The 16,249-nt window shown below is 40.5% G+C and overlaps 1 protein-coding gene across 2 annotated transcripts in view; it reads right to left on the bottom strand.

Moving 5' to 3' along the window:
* The window catches only part of ush2a (Usher syndrome 2A (autosomal recessive, mild)), a 227,032-nt gene that overhangs the window by 7,713 nt on the left and 203,070 nt on the right, over positions 1–16,249 (bottom strand). For both annotated transcript variants that reach the window (XM_028473043.1, XM_028473039.1), the window contains 12 exons: positions 13,955–14,036; positions 13,723–13,868; positions 11,791–12,132; positions 11,281–11,642; positions 10,810–11,179; positions 10,365–10,646; positions 10,092–10,261; positions 6,957–7,287; positions 2,008–2,214; positions 1,728–1,820; positions 228–373; positions 15–133 (listed from right to left, as the gene is read on the bottom strand). In XM_028473043.1, coding sequence (XP_028328844.1) covers positions 15–133; positions 228–373; positions 1,728–1,820; positions 2,008–2,214; positions 6,957–7,287; positions 10,092–10,261; positions 10,365–10,646; positions 10,810–11,179; positions 11,281–11,642; positions 11,791–12,132; positions 13,723–13,868; positions 13,955–14,036 — 2,650 coding nt within the window. The remainder of the gene's footprint in view (positions 1–14; positions 134–227; positions 374–1,727; positions 1,821–2,007; positions 2,215–6,956; positions 7,288–10,091; positions 10,262–10,364; positions 10,647–10,809; positions 11,180–11,280; positions 11,643–11,790; positions 12,133–13,722; positions 13,869–13,954; positions 14,037–16,249) is intronic.

Raw genomic sequence — 16,249 nt, 5'->3', positions numbered from 1 at the left:
TTTTCTAAGGTCACCTGTAACATTGTGGCTCCGCTTTTTTCCAAAGTAGCAGATCTCTGTTGGTCCCTCAGCACAAAGCAGGGCCACAGGTTGTGGGGTCTGTGGGCACGGTGATCGGAGGTGTAACTCACAGCTGGACGGAGAGAGAAAGAGAGAGTGAGCGAGTGTCTGATCGCTCTGCATCTGTCCGTCTCATGCAATGGGACATTACATATATTTGTCCCTACCTCTCAATGACTCCATTAGGGGCCAAAGGCTCGTCCCATTCAAGCTGAATTGAGCGGGAGGTCATTGTGATGGGACGAGGAGGAGGCTGGTGGGCAGGGGGGGCAGCCAGAGTCTGGAGCTCCCTCAGCGGACCCTGGCTACAGCACTGTCACATAGGGAAAAGAGTAATAACTTTTTTACAGTAGATTTCAAGAAGTATGTGAAAAAATGTACCAAAATAGTCGGAAGTTTATTGGATATTTCCTTTGTCAAAGGGATGCCTTGCTTTGATTTAGCCAACTATAAATGACTAAAAGAAAGGCAAAGCCAAAAATTCTGATAAAACAAAAAAATTGAATTAAAAATTAAACCAATGACCTACAGCAGTGGTGCCCAAACTTTTCCTGGTGTGCTGCCCTTTGAAGAATTCAACATTTTCAGGACTCCACGCTTTGCTACAAAGTTTCAACAAAACGAGTAAAAAATTTAACCCTTAACGAGACGTAAAAATGTCAATTATTCTTAAAAAATAACAATAAAATGTGCAATCACAGATTTTAGAACGATAATAATAAAGTTATTTGAATGCAAAGAAAATAATGTTTTTCTACTTTTCATGCTCAATATTCAGCAAGACCGTCTCTCCCCCGTCGTGACGTCACACCCCCCCTGTTTGGGAAGCACTGCTTTATGGAGGACTGAATATGGTTCATACTGCAGGCAAAAGTGGCCCGAATCTGATTTCTTTGGGGTCAAGTGACCAAGTCTGATTTTTTAGAAGTAGTGTGAACGCTCAACTCTGGCCCAGTATGGTTTAATAAATAAATCTGATTTATTGAAATCAGATATGGTTTAATAAATTAATCAGATTTATTAAAATAAAATTTAGACCACTTTCATATGTGGTCCTGAATCAAATACAGATCTGATTTTTTTCAACGCGACCTCAGTGTGAACAGCTAATGTGAATTAGATGCACGTTTGACATTGACGTGACTTTATAGTGACACACGTCATCATTCTGCCCAGTGGGAGCCTTGCAAAAATGGATGATAGCAATGATGGAACAAGTCAATGAAGGGACAGCAAGGTCTTGGAACGAAAGTATATGGGGTGACACTTCCATTCAAGCAAAGCTTGAACGTTTAGACCATAACTTGTCTGTGTTTAAAAGCATGTCAGCGCCTCAAAAAGCCAAACAAACAATTTGGATCTGTTTCTTTATCCTCGTCCTCCTCTGCACCTGATCATTCATTCTTCTGCTCCCACTGCACAAAAACTTTGAGACAAACACAAAAAGGCTAACTTCTTTATGTGTGTGCACCAGCGTGTGGCATCCGACATCGATTTTACTGTTCTTTTGCACATGTGGGTCAGTTCGGAGCCGCAAATAGTTAACACTGGAATCTGATAAGATTACATTTTAAATGGTGATGTGAAATGCCAAACGAAAAATTGCGTCTGAGCAAAAGATCTTAATTGAGCGTTAAGGCTTGCAGTCTGAACGTAGTCTAAATTACCTGGTAACAGGTGCAGGCCTCTACTCCCAGCCAGTAAACAGTGTATGGACGTAAATCATGGAGTGTCTGTTTGGAGGACGTTCCCTCTGAGAGCTGGAGATACACAAAAGAAAAGACATCAAGTGTAGATTTGATAAACAGCTTTTATATTCAGTTTTTATTCTACATGTGGACAGTCAATTAAAAAGGTGTGAAAGGTTTTACAATTTGGTCAAAAAGGTATGAATACTCTACACTCGCAGCTAAAACTAAACTAAAAGGCTAGAGGTGATGGTTTTACCAGAGTGTAGTTGTCGTGCTCCACCGAGAAAACTCTGTACAGGCTGACGATCCCATTGGGCCTGGTTGGGTGACTGATGTCTACGATTGCTGTGGTTGCAGAAACATGCAGAAAAGTTGGGGGTGACACACCCTCAGGTGGAGCCGGTCCTGTTTTTCCTTTGGCCCACGGGCTGGCAGAACGACCGGCTGAATTCACAGCCCACACCTGCATCAAAACAACAATCGATTCCATTGAAACACACAATGTACATTAAACATCAGTCAACATAAGGAGAACACATTTGAGACTAATTGATTACAAACACTTGAATCCTGTTATTTGGTCATTCAATGCATTTGGAAAACTTTTCCTCATTGTCCAGTTTTCTCTCACATCAACCCAAGGAAGGGAGTCAATTTTTAGGTCCATCCATCAAAACTAGCATCAGCCCCAAAGAGCAGAACCTTTTCACCATGCAAACCAACGCCGACATATCTGCATGACAATTACTTTTCACCTTCATCAAGGAGTTCTTCACGCACACACATGCGTGCGCACACACCGTAATCCTATTTGTGTGCTTGTGTTAGGTATAATTTGAGGGTGTACACAGCACAGGGTCAGGCGTGGTGGAGATTTGCATGTGTAAGTCATCTGTAGCCTGTCAGAAGTAGTGCAGAAGCGAGATGGATGGGTCGGAGCTTTGGTGTTAAAAAAGTGTGTGTCTGTGTGTGCGGTTTGGTGTCTGTGGCTAGGATCATGAGATCTTTGTGTGCATGTGTGTGCATGCAAGTGTGTTAAGAGTTGAATTAACCTCAATAATAGTCAATTAGGTTGTGATCAATCAGACTGATTGATCTAAGTGACAGCGCAGATGGACTGGGACGGAAGAGGAAGAAAAAAAAAAAAAACAGAAACAATGGAGGAACTGGAGAGTGGAAGGAGAAAGAGAAGAGGAAAGGTTGATGACACAACCCCATGACACTACACATAAATAGCAGATGAAATCACAAAACCAGGGGCAGAGAACATTTTTAAATGTGTCTTTTTATCGTATAAGTTGCACTACGCCTGCAAACAAAAATAAGAAATTGTGACAACATCCTGTAAATAGTTAGCACCGGCCTTTACGCTCACACAAACACAGCCCCATCATTACCATGACAGCAAAACATCTCAAAAGAAAAAAACAAAACAAATCTTTGGTGGTTATTTCTCAAGGCTTTTGCCGTTCACAGTGACCACGATGAATAATAGAAAAAGGTTTCTCAGACACACGCACATGCACACACACACTTGTGTAATCCTTTAGAGCAAATGTATGTACATTTAGAGAATAACTGACAAAGCGGGTCAGAAAACGGATGGATGGGTTGAAAGCTTAGAAAAAAGAATGGTTACAAAACTTCTTAATTTGAATGTTGGTTGATCATATTTACATACAAATAATTACTCACTATCCCCAAGCTTTAAAAAATGTAGTAAATGTTAAACTTTTTTATTTTAACCACAATAGCCACTGGTAAGTAAATAATATTAATAACTGGTGCTAACATTTTTGTCAAGGAATATTAGTTTCACTGCATTGTGGCTGAATTTAATAAATGGACTGATTAATATTATTATTCAAGTCCAACAGAAAAAACAAAAGGACAATCTCTGAACACAATCTGTTTGAGACTGGTGACTTTGTCCCTGCAGTTTTTCCACAAAGAAAAGATAAATACTGGCTCATAAAACTGTCTGTTATTCTAGAGAGTAGATGATGTAAGTAGCCATTACTGCTTCCTGTACTAGATCCTCACCACTGGACGCTGTACCATCATACGAATGATCTATTCATGCTTGTACCATTGTTTCAAAATAGGAATGCTTTTAATACACGTCTGACTTAAAAAAAAAATGCTATACAAAGTTAATTATGGATTTTCTAATTGTATTTACACTGACTGTAGCTATCCATAAAATCATTCTTTAACAGATACTCCACAGTCATATTTCAGCAATAATAATTATCAGCAACGTATGTAAGGATAAGAGCTTATCCTTACATACCTGATTTTCTACAACTAAACCGGATGTATTCAGATGTAATAAATAAAACCAGATGTAAATTAATGTATAGGTCACTAGCATAAAGAGCACAACATGTACACATTTTATTTAAAAGAAGTAAAAACAAAAACAAAAAAGAAATAATACACAATAATACACATTTAATCACTCCTGTACTCAAATTACATTTACACTGTTGCTTTGTTTGAGCATTTATTGGTATCTATTGATGAAATGGGAAATGAACAAAATAAAAAAGATAAACACACTGTTTTGAATGATGCTCGGAGGAAAATTACAGTAAATGAAACAAAATTGAATGAAGCTTTTAAACCTGTATAATCAATGCAGCTTCAAGAAAAATAAAACCAGACTTAGCGAATTATTATAGCAGCAAAATACTGATGAACAGCATGTTTTTGTTTGGAAACGTAAGTGCAGCAGCACCAAATAAAGGACATGTTTGAGCATTCACTAATATTAGCTGGGACATGACAAGTAACTTCAAACAGTTTTAATGTGATGAATATCTTCTGTCAAACTAAATTATTAACCTCTGTGATAAAGACTTCTACCCAGCAACAGTCATGTTCTTCTCCATCTGGCAACACGGCTAAAGCCCTATTAATGTGCTGCAAGATTTTAGACTGATTAAGAAGTTTGTGCCTCATCAACAAAACGGAGAGGAAAAAGTTCACAGCTGAAGTCAGACTGGTTCACCTTGCCCTTGATGCATTACTAAAAGGTAGAATTCATCTCCTCAGCCTTATATCATCCACAGACATTTTACTGCTTTCTCTCCTCTCCCGTTTCCTATTGGGCCATCATTTGGCTTATTAGACGGAAAATAAAAATATACCCTGTTAACTTCCACGGCAGGAATGAGCCACCATGGCAACAAACGACTTAGGGAAACTTCCGGACAGCATTTAAGGCATTTTATTGGACGGTGTGACTGCAGACTCCTCATGAGAGCTCTGATAGGCCGATGCAGCGACTTGGCGGGTGCATCTACTTAAGGTGAAGGGGCTAAGTTGTGTGAAAATGGGCAGTAATTAAAAGCAAGCATAAAGCTGTCAATAGGCGCTTATGATCCAGTGTAATTAGCCTAATATGATTTCTCTCTCTAAACTGTGGTGTGTGCTAAACTGAACCGACTCGTCCTTGTGTACATCTGGAACATGGAAGAGGGAAGATGAGCCGGAGCAGAATGTGGACACTTTAACAGCTGGATAAAAAGAAAGTCAGACATAAAGGCAACAGCCAGGTAAGCTGGGCAAGTGGAGCAACTACCAGATCGATAAACAGACTGAGAAAACATGACTAAGTGTTTAACAACAGGGAAAAATGGCAGAGGGTAAAAAGCCAAATGAAATAGCCATAAATATATACAAGTTGGCTTTTCTAACACACAAACTCCAACACACTTTTACAAGCGCAGACAAACACGTGTCACCGTTGTGTACATGTGTTCGTGGTCAACACACTCACTCTCCAATCCCCCCACTGGCAAACCCTCAGGGGACATGTAGCGGTCACCATTAAAAGGTCTTTCCAATACAAGCTCTGTTACCAAGGAGGCTAACCGTTAATTCGATTGGCTGGCTGGTAATCAGGAAGTAGGGTGCTCAGAGGGCCCAGTGATTAATGGTTCTGTTGCCCGCTCGTCATCTCCCAAAGCTCCTCCTCCCCCCCTCCTCATGTCATAAATTAGGACCCTCGTAAATAAAGACGGCACCACAATCAGGCAAACTCAATCAATTATACCGCTTCTCTGGCCTCAGCTCATATGTCTGACAGGCAGGAATGCTAATGTTATTGTTGCTTCTAAAGGGCTAACCTGTCAATTAGTGTACCAATGCACAGCACAACAGCATGAATATGGACCGCTCCATTTAACACCCTTCTGATGACTTAGCTTGTGTATTTGTGTGCATGTGTCAGTAGCTGCTGATGTGAATGGATGCTGAATTAGTTGATGTGTAAGAATGATGTGTGTGTGTGTGTGTGTGTGTGTGCGTGCATTCCTTTAGAATACTTATCGTAAAAGCAGACTACATCATCTAATCTGCAAATGAGTCTTACTATAAAATAATTAAACTGTGTTCTCGAGTCTGAAACAAGGGACATAATGGAGACAACACTTCTCATGTCTAGCAATGTCCGACTTGTATTATGTTGTGTGTTATAGGTTGGTAAGTAGCAGCAGCAGCAGCACTTTGTGCAGTTCTTGCCCTTTGCCTTATTAAACAAAACATGTTGAGTGTTATATTAGAAAGTTAAAAATACATTTAATAAGGGTAAATACAATTCATTAATTCTTTTATTGTCTGTCCTGCTTGTGTTCAGGGTTGCGTGTGTCTGCAGGTGCCTATATCTCCACCTATCAATGGGCAGTAGGTGGGGGTACACCCTAAACAGGAAGCCAGTCCATCTCTAGGCAAACAGACACATAATAGTGAGACTCCAATTAACCTAACATACGTTTTTGATGGTGGGAGGTTAAATAAATAGGAGAATGAGAACACGCAAACTCCACAAAGACAGAACCCAAGCGTCCACCCCTGGGCTTGAACCCAGGACCTTTTTGCTGTGAAGCAGATGGACTAAACCACAGACAAGACCTCAAAAGGGAACAGAAAATATTCTTGGACTATTCATTCCTCGTGATATTTGTAATGTAATTTCAAACTCCTTTTCAGTAGCATATGACTTGACATCTATTCTCTACACATTTATTCTCCACAGGGTTAGTGTTAGGGGATGCTTGGGCTGACTCATGATAAAAGGCAGGCTACACCTAGTCTGTCAGAGGGCAAACAAAGAGAGGAAAACACCTAAGAATACAACTACTTTCACTGCTGTAGCAGTTAAATACATGTAATGAATTATTTAAAACTCCACCATCATACCTGGTAGTGGTATTGAGTGTATGGTAGCAGGCCGTCATCTTTGAATCTAGTTGAGACATTCCTGTAGATAAGTGTGGCTGTTTCCCCTCTGTGGGTCACAGGGCTCTGTTCCAGCCGACGGTGCACCTCGTAATGTAATATCTGACCATTTGGCTGAGCTGGGGGCGACCAGGTAAGCAGAAAACTGGTGTGTAGACTGGTCTGTGTGTCAGGTTGAAGGTCTAACAGTGGCGCTGTCTGACCAGCAGGGGGCGCCTCCAGCGTGCGGACTGACGACCAGTCGCTGGAGGAGCATCCCAGTGCAGTGCAAGCTTCCACCCGCACCTCATACCTGCACATAGAGACATACAATTATAAATAATAAATGTGTGTTTAACACATCAAAAATGCAGGTTTTAAACAGATTCACAAGAAATATACAACATTTAGCAAATGTTTAAATGTACTTTGAATGTACATAATATAAAACATATCCCCGGAAATTCAGCTTTTCAACACAATCAATCCATTTTTATTTATAAGAAAGTACCTTTCATACACAAGTATAAACTCAAAGTGATTTTACATAATTAAAAATACACCCACTCTGCACAAACCCCATCCACTGCACACAAACACAGGTTAAAATAAGGACAACGGCATATGGCTGGGTACAGAGGATCTAGGTAAGGAGACATCACAAGGAGCCGTCTGCATTAGGAGCAGGACACAGACCATGGGCACAGGGCCCTGAGACAGAGCCCCCAGTCCAGCAGAAGCTATTCACTAATACTGAAGGCCACGGTACAGCACCACTGCAGCCACAGCCCATCGTCGCTCCCAGGGCTCCCTCTGAGGAAACACTGGGATAGCAATCTTAAACAACATAAAAGATAACAATCCTAAAGCTATAAAACAACATAAAACATAACAATCCTAAAAGTATAAGAACATCATAAAAGGTAACATAAAACTACACAGAAGAAGACAGTTATAAAACTATAAAAACCACAAAAGATAACAATAAAAACATGAAAGATAACAATAAAAACATGAAAGATAATCTTAAAATGAATAAATAATTACTTAAAAGATAATTTGAAAAGGTGGGTCTTGAGCCGGTTTTTAAAAATATGAACATTCTCTGCAGCCCTGAGTTGCTCCGGCAGACTGTTCCACAGATGGGGGCCGTAAAACTGGGACGACGCCTCACCGTTTGTACGTGTCCTGACTTTTGGGATTACTAAAAGGCCAGCGCCGGAGGGCTTCAGGGTTCGAGGAGGCTCATAGGGTAAAAGTAGTTCTGAGAGGTAAGAAGGCTCAAGACCATTAAGACACTTAAAAACCAGTAAGAGAACCTTAAAATAGATCCTGAAACACACAGGGAGTCAATACAGCTATTTTAAAATGGATGTAATGTGTTCAATCTTCCTGGTCTACATCTGCCCAGCGCCCTATGAGAGCCGGAGATTGGCACCGGCAGACCCCCGCGACCCTGATAAATGGGAATAAGCGGGTATGAAGATGGATGGATGGATGGATGGATGGATAAAAGTGAGCTCAGAGTCTAAAATAAGTTCAGCGTACAGAGGGAATCAAAAAGGCTGTTTGAAGTTTAGGGAAAATGTTTCTCTCTCTGAGCCTCAGGACCGAGAACTAAAATTTCAGTTTTGTCCTGATTGAGCTGGAGAAATTTTTCTGCCATCCAGGATTTGATATCTAACATACAGTTTAAAAAAGCATCCATTGGACTGGTGTCATCAGGAGAGACAGAGATATACAGCTGTGTATCATCAGCTTAAGTGTGGAAGTTCACTCCGTGCCTCCTGATGACATCACCAAGAGGGAGCATATACAGATTAAATAAAACAGGGCCTAAAATTGATCCCTGAGGTACACCACACGTTATTTGATGGACCTTAAAGGAGAAAATATCCAAGCTTACCAAAAAAGTCCCTGTCTGTGAGGTAGGAGAAAAACCATTTGGGAACAGCACCGGAGAGGCGCACCAGGTGATTGAGTCTATTTAAAAGACTGGTGTGGTCTACGGTGTCGAAAGCGGCACTGAGGTCAAGTAGAACCAATGCTGTTTGTCGTTTTGTGTCAAGATTGTGCCTAATGTCATTGAAAATCTTGAGGAGGGCAGTCTCTGTGATGTGGTTCACCCTATAACCAGACTGGCACTTTTCAAAAATATTATAATCACCTAAAAAGTCATTCATTTGAATAAAAGCAAGTTTTTCTAAAATTTTGCTTCAAAATTGTAAGTTGGATATTGGTCGTAATTATTAAAATCATTAAAATCTAAATTGTTCTTCTTTAGAAGGAGCCTCACCACTGCTGCTGTAAAGGCTACTCCTTTTTGGACAAACATATTGTATGGGGTGTATGGGAATTTAGGGATTATTTTTTGCATTATTGTATATTTTAGTTATTATTATGGTATTAAATTGTTGTTTGTTCAAAAAAAAAAAAAGGTTCCATGGGCAACTGGCAGCCCGGGGGTGTCATGCAGCCCTAAAGTAAATGTAAAAAATGACAGAAAAATACACAAAACTAAAGCAAGAATACATTAGAAATGACAAAGAATTACAACATTTATTTATTACAGGAAAATACAGTAAAAGACAAGAAAAACAAGAAAAATACTCATAAAAACACACAAGACTACTATGAAAATTCACAAAACGACAACAGTAATACACAAAATTACTCCAAATAACACAAAATAACAACAAAAATACACAACCTTACTCCAAAAAAATATAAAAATGACAGAAAATAACAATAAAAGAAAAAGACATGAAATATACAATATAATCACTGTGCAAACCCACAGTACTAACAAACAAGCAAAACAACAAAAATACATAAAACATTTACTCCAAACAATGCAAAATGACAACACAAATACACAATACGACTCCAAAAAACATAATTTACAAGAAAAATACACAAAACAGAAATGCACAAAATGCCTCATACCTAAACTCTTTGTTCTTTCCTGTGCTAATGCTCAGATTGGTCATTGATCTAAATGAACGTTGATATTGCGGCGTTTCGATTGAACAAACACATTTTGTGTGATAGAAGTTGCCCACCTCTGGCCTACAGGTTTGGCTTTAGAATATTCTGAATGGTGATGATTTAACTGACCTGTGGTAAGGAGCCAACCCCTTCAGAGTGGTGTGTCTGTCAGAGAAAGCACTGTTTTCTGGTGTAAACACAGAGCTGATGAGGGTCAGATGAACTGGATCTCTTTGATACACAGTGTAATTCACTATGTCTCCATTAGGACGAGCTGGAGTCAGCCACATTACTTTCAGCTGGTAAAACAGGAAACATACATATATATATATTGTGAACTTCTCCTTTAACATAAACAATTCAGCTCTTCATATTAATCTATAATGAAGAAAGAAGCCCCACCTGACTGGGTCCTATTGGTTTCAGTGAGGGGAGAGCCATCCCAGAAGGAGCTGATGGGTGGGTCTTTGCTGAGGCCACAGGGCTGCTCACAGCTCCTCTGCTGTTGTTGGCCCTGACAACATAGCTGTATTCTTTGCTTGGTAGAAGTGTGAAGTCATGGTATTGGGTCTCCGGGCCAACATAGATAACTTCCCCATTTCTGCGCAGTTCATACCCAGTGATGATGCCATTGGGGTGCTCTGGTGGTCTCCAGCTTACCTCCATTGACTCTGGCCCAGTAACCTTCAAAAAGAGGTTTTATATAAGAAAGGGTTAAAAGCAAAGCAAGAAATATATAAATCATAATCATATACAATTTTTATCATGAATAAATTAATATTTCAATCATCCAAGGAAAATATCCATTAAAAAACAAACTCCTAAAACCAAAAGGAGAGAACGACACCTTCAGAGTTGGAGTATAAAGGTCAGTGGGAGGAGCTTCCTCTGTCACAGTGGACTTATTGATGCTGGTCGTACATCCACCACTGGTACAAGCCAATAGAACTAGCTCATATGACGTAAATGGCTGGAGACCTGACAATGTAGCATTCCTGTCTCTGCCACGAAAAACTTCTTCATTGTTGACTTTCAGGACGTATTCTCGCACGGCTCCGTTCTGCGTCTTTGGTTTGGTCCAGGAAAGCTGAAAGCTGTTGGCTGTGATAATGTTCACTGATGGAGGTTCCACAAATTCTGGTGGAGCCTCTAGAGTCGTGATGTTTGTTTGAGGACTAGTGATACATCCCTCAGATGTACAGGCTATAACAGAGTAGCTATGCAGGCAAACAGAGAAAAGGTTCATATTTTTAATCAAACATTGTTATCTTTTAATATTTGTTTTTTTTTTTTTGCATAAAAAGTCTGTTAAAAATACCTATATGTTAAAAATGGCAGAAGGTCTTCATCTTTATAGCTGAGCACCGTTGGGTCAAAACTGAAGGAGAAGCTGACGTTGTTTCTTTTGATCCTGTAGGACTGAAGAACCCCGTTAGGTTCTAATGGGGGAGTCCAGGAGACTTCGACCTCACTGGGTTGGCCTTTAAGATGGCTCAGTGTTGGGGCAGCGAGGCCTCGGGGCGGGGCTTGTCTGGTTGTGATAGGTGTCCATTGGCTGCAGGTTTGACCAGCTGGGTTATGAGTGCAGACCTTGAACTCGTAGTGTGTCCATGGACGCAAACCTGTCACTGTGTGAGAGAAACTTTCATCTTGTTGTGATGCTGCTTGTCTGAACAGTACCTGTTGGAGACAGTGGGGAAATAATACACTTTACATTATGTTTTATAGCTAAAAAATAACTGAATCAATGAACATGAGCGAAGTAAAACTAAGCTTTAGGTCTAAAGATTTCTGACAAGCTTTATGTTCTACATGGGTTTTCACTTACTTTTCCTGTTTCGATTACCTCTTCCTTAATTCTTCCCCTCACTTGTTCCTCCATACTTCTCCCAAGTAAAAAATACTCCTCAATTGGTCCATTGGGTTGGGTGGGAGGGCCCCAGGTGAGAGAAACATGGTCAGGGCCTATTACCAGTGGCCTGGGGGGTGGCTGGGAAGCAGGAGGTGCTGCTGCTGTAGTGATGTGCTGAGGAGGAGAATGTGTGCAGCCTGCTGAGGTACACGCTTCCAGGGTCAGTGTGTAAATGGTCCAGGGCTCCAAACGGCGAAACAGGAAACTGCGTGAAAGCCCACTGAACTCTAGGTTTCCTTCACTGTACAAGTTATACATCTAAAGAGAAGAAAAGTGGTGGAGGGGTTACAGCCTCTAATACAAGTGAATCATATACTATATAGTATATCAAAATGAGAACTCCAACAAGACAGAGGAGAACAGATATGTTGTATGTGGAGATTTAGTGCATTGAAGCATTCATTAACTGCAACATTAAACAATTCGTCAGTTGGTCATGTTTTAATTATTTAGTTAGATCTTAAGAAATAAACTAAAACATCCAACTGTCTTTGTTGCTGTCGAGTGGTCAAGGTTTCTGTAGCTGGGTTTTCATTAGAAAATCTAAATAGCGCAACAAAAACTGGTAATGGCAACACCTGCATTTCAAAAAAAACACTCAAATATCGCTAAAAGGATTTCACGCTTTCATGAGGAGGAATTTCCGACGTTTCGATATTGAAATGTTACACAAAAGCGCTATGGAAACACCTTTTATGCAAATACACGTCACAGAACGTGACGTACCTGGTCAGATGACGTGACCTCTTATCTCTGAGAAAACATGGCGCAGTACGTGTAGACAGAAGAGAAGGCTGAGACATTTCTTACATTATACTTTAAAATTATTACAGCTACATTAAACAGCTAACAACAAAGGAATACAGTGTTATCAGAATCAGAATCAGAATCAGAAATGTTTTATTTGCCATGTACAGTTTTGAGGACAGTACAAGGAATTTGACTTGGTGGTTGGTGCACAAAACAAGCAACAAAAAGAAATAAAAGAAATAAAAACAGAACAACAAAGCACAACCCAGCAACAATAATAATAATAATAATGATAAATATAAAGGATGAGGGATAAATAAAGGATAGATAGAGAATAAAGGATAAATAGGATAAATATAAATATAAATATATATATATACAGTGCAGCAGGTATCAAGCTGGTGGAGGTGGTGATCGGGTGGGGGGGGGGGGGGGGGGTTCAGTGGGTGACTTGGGGTGTGTTCATGTGGATGGTGGCAGAGGGAAAGAAAGAGGTTTGGAGCACCCATCTTCCTGCAGCAAAGTCTCGTGGGATGAGATTTTAAGATGAGAGTTACGAGAAACAATCTTCAATGGAAACACGGTCAAAACGCAATTACTGCAGACTTTGTCGACATTTAGAAACATCGCTTTTATTTTGCGAAAATCTGTAATGGAAACAGCTTGTTTCTCTTTCAACACTCCCAGTTCTGTCAGTGCGTGTGCTGAGAAAAGGGGGAGGTACATGCCTCCCTCCTGTCTCTACCAGGTGTGCCTAATCGTCCTGATTACCTCCCTACATGATTCAAGGAAGAGCTTTAACACTGAATAGTTACTCAGTCATTGTCATATCTCTTCCATACGGTCACTCTGTGTAATGACTGTGGTCAGTGAATAGTTTGATTATTTTTAACAGTTCCTTAAGGTATTGTATTTTACCTTGTTTGGATTTTATTTCATTAAATTGATTTTGATTGTTTGAACACTCCTTACTCTCTGCACCTCGATCCAACCAATTTCCACCGTCTACTCCCTAAAACGACCTACCCAACCACATATAAACAGAGCAGCACACACTCTGTTCATGTTTACTGATTTAACAATGTGTGATTTGTTTACCGTGATGACTCCATTTGGTGCACGGGGCTGATCCCAACTAAGTAGTAAAGCCCTCCCCTGCTCTCTCTGCTCCACAGTGAAGTTAGCCAGGCCAGCTGGTGAAGCCTCTAGGGTCCTAATGTCTACCCACGCACTGGCCAAACTCCCTAAAGGGTTAGAATGCATTAAAAAGCTTAATGGGTGTGTTACTCCTGACAGTTTTTATCTGCAATAATACTCTAATACTACCTACCTGCATCATTTACGGCCTCTACTCGTACACTATACTGGGTGTATGGTTCAAGACCATAGACGAAAGCAGCAAGGACTGAATCCTAAAAGAAAGAGAGAACATGAAACAAATTAAAAAAAACAACAATAGGTTTGTTAATACATTTTCTGCATTCGTGTCACAGAGGTCCACTCATGCCTATTCCAATTCACATCAGGCACAAGGCGGAATACACCCTGGACAGAATGCCAGTCCATCACAGGACCAACGCATAAAGACAGACAACCATTCACACTTAGCGCCAATTTCCAAGAAAGACCTGGGCAAGAACCCAAAGGCAACACCACCGAGCTGCACCACAGTCGATTTAGATCTTTCAAAATTAGAAGACAGTCAAAAAGTCAAAAAATTGGATTTCTAATCGAGGATAGCAGGTCAAAGATAGTTTGAGAGAAGAAGCTACTAGGCTAAAAGTAGAATTTGTGACAAAATGAATGGGCAAGAGTTAAAAGGCCAAAAACAGAAGGGGGGGTGGGAAATGCAGATTTGTGAAGTGCAGCAAGGGAATGGGTCAAATGCCAAAACAAGACCAAAGAGCAGAAGGAAATTAGTTACACAAGCAAATCCTGCGTGAACAATAAACAGTGCATCAGTCGTTGAGAAAGGAGATTGAAAAAAGCCGTCAAACAATGTTGAGCGTGGATGAACATTAACATGGGATTTGTGATATCAACATTTCAGCATACAGGCTCTTTTCTGTAAAGTACGGAGACACCAAAGAAGTGACTGAAGCAGAGCAGGAGAGACTGGCAGGCAGACAGCTGTCCCTTATGGGTGAATTCAAAGCCCCCAGAATGTGTGTTTATGTCACACATGCACCCTTTCTCACACGCACAGGCACACGCACAAACATAACAAAAACACACACACAGGCAAAGGGTGTGTGTCAGTAGCTTCAGGCCACAGGGCCCAGCCCAAACGCCTGCGTGTGTGTGCGTGTGTGTGTGTGGGGGGGGGGGGGGGGGGGGTGTTACTGTGGGAATACCATTTACTAATTGATAAGAGACAAACTGTTATTAGAAACAGCCCTGGTGTGTGATAACATGGTAGTGGCGGAGCATGGGGGCTCCAGGATATCGCTCTGTCTGTTTGAATGTGTGTTTGTTTGTGAGTGAGTGCTTTGAAGCAGCAATGAGAGTGACATGAACACAGCCACGCGAGGCTGAATTTCATTCAAGAGTTTATTCTGCAGTTTAAAAAAAAAAAAAAAAACCTGTCTGTGTGCTCACATATCGCTGAGCACATGTAAAGAGATTAACTAGTAACCCACTTCAATGTTGCAGCAAGAGGATCAAATAGACCAATTCAAGCTGAATCAAATGAAAACCCTGACAAATCACCGTATCGTGGCACCGAGAATGAACCAACTAAACAACAACCAGAATGCATGTATTCACTGTTTACACTTCTCTAAGCCAACATATTTTTCATCCGCAGTAAAATAGGATTAATATTCCCCTAGACACCTAGACACAAGCTAAATCCTCCTGCAAATCACACCACTACTCAACATACACAGCGAGGGTTAGACACGACAAAAAAAAAGTGGAGAAAGGATGAAGGAAGATAGAGAAAGGGGGATGGATAAAGATGAAAAACAGGCTGGAATAAAGTAAAGTATGTACACGTAAGTAAGCCAATATAGGGCAAAGAGTTATTAACTGGTGATACAAATAAAAACAAAGGAAAAAGCAAGAATAAGAGACAGAGGATTCGAGTAAAAAGGAGGAGAAAGATGAATACGAAAAAGATAAATGTGGAAAAAGGAGAGACAGATTTTGTGAGCGAGAATAAGAGATCTCTCTCCCTTAAAAGGCGGTGAAATATGTGAGGCATGTGGCCTATAAAGCAGTTAACATATGCACACTGTCAATAGCAGCATCTGGCGCTGCACATTTTATAGGAGCATGGAGACTCAGCTACATGCCTCTAGATGGCAATACATTCAAACACTTTATCACTGAAACACACCACATTAACGGCCTGTTCGCTGCATCACATGCACTCTCGACTATCAAGTGCTGTGAAACTCACACGCAGGCACGCATTCCGGCTGTAATCAAGTGGTGTAACACTGAAACACACAACTATTACATTAACCGCTCCCTCAATAACTATTTTACTGCCACATGTACACATTTAAGCATCACAGGTTGTGCAAATACATTCACACAAAACAACACTTTTGTGGTGCCTTTTAAAAGCACATCTTAAGGAATGCAAAGGCAAAGACACACATGGAAAGTTACAAGATAT

The sequence above is a fragment of the Gouania willdenowi genome, chromosome 3, assembly GCF_900634775.1.
Source record: "Gouania willdenowi chromosome 3, fGouWil2.1, whole genome shotgun sequence".
Lineage (NCBI taxonomy): Eukaryota > Metazoa > Chordata > Actinopteri > Blenniiformes > Gobiesocidae > Gouania > Gouania willdenowi.
The sequence above is the reverse complement of the archived record's forward strand: the minus strand, read 5'-3'. Positions and strand labels throughout refer to the sequence as shown.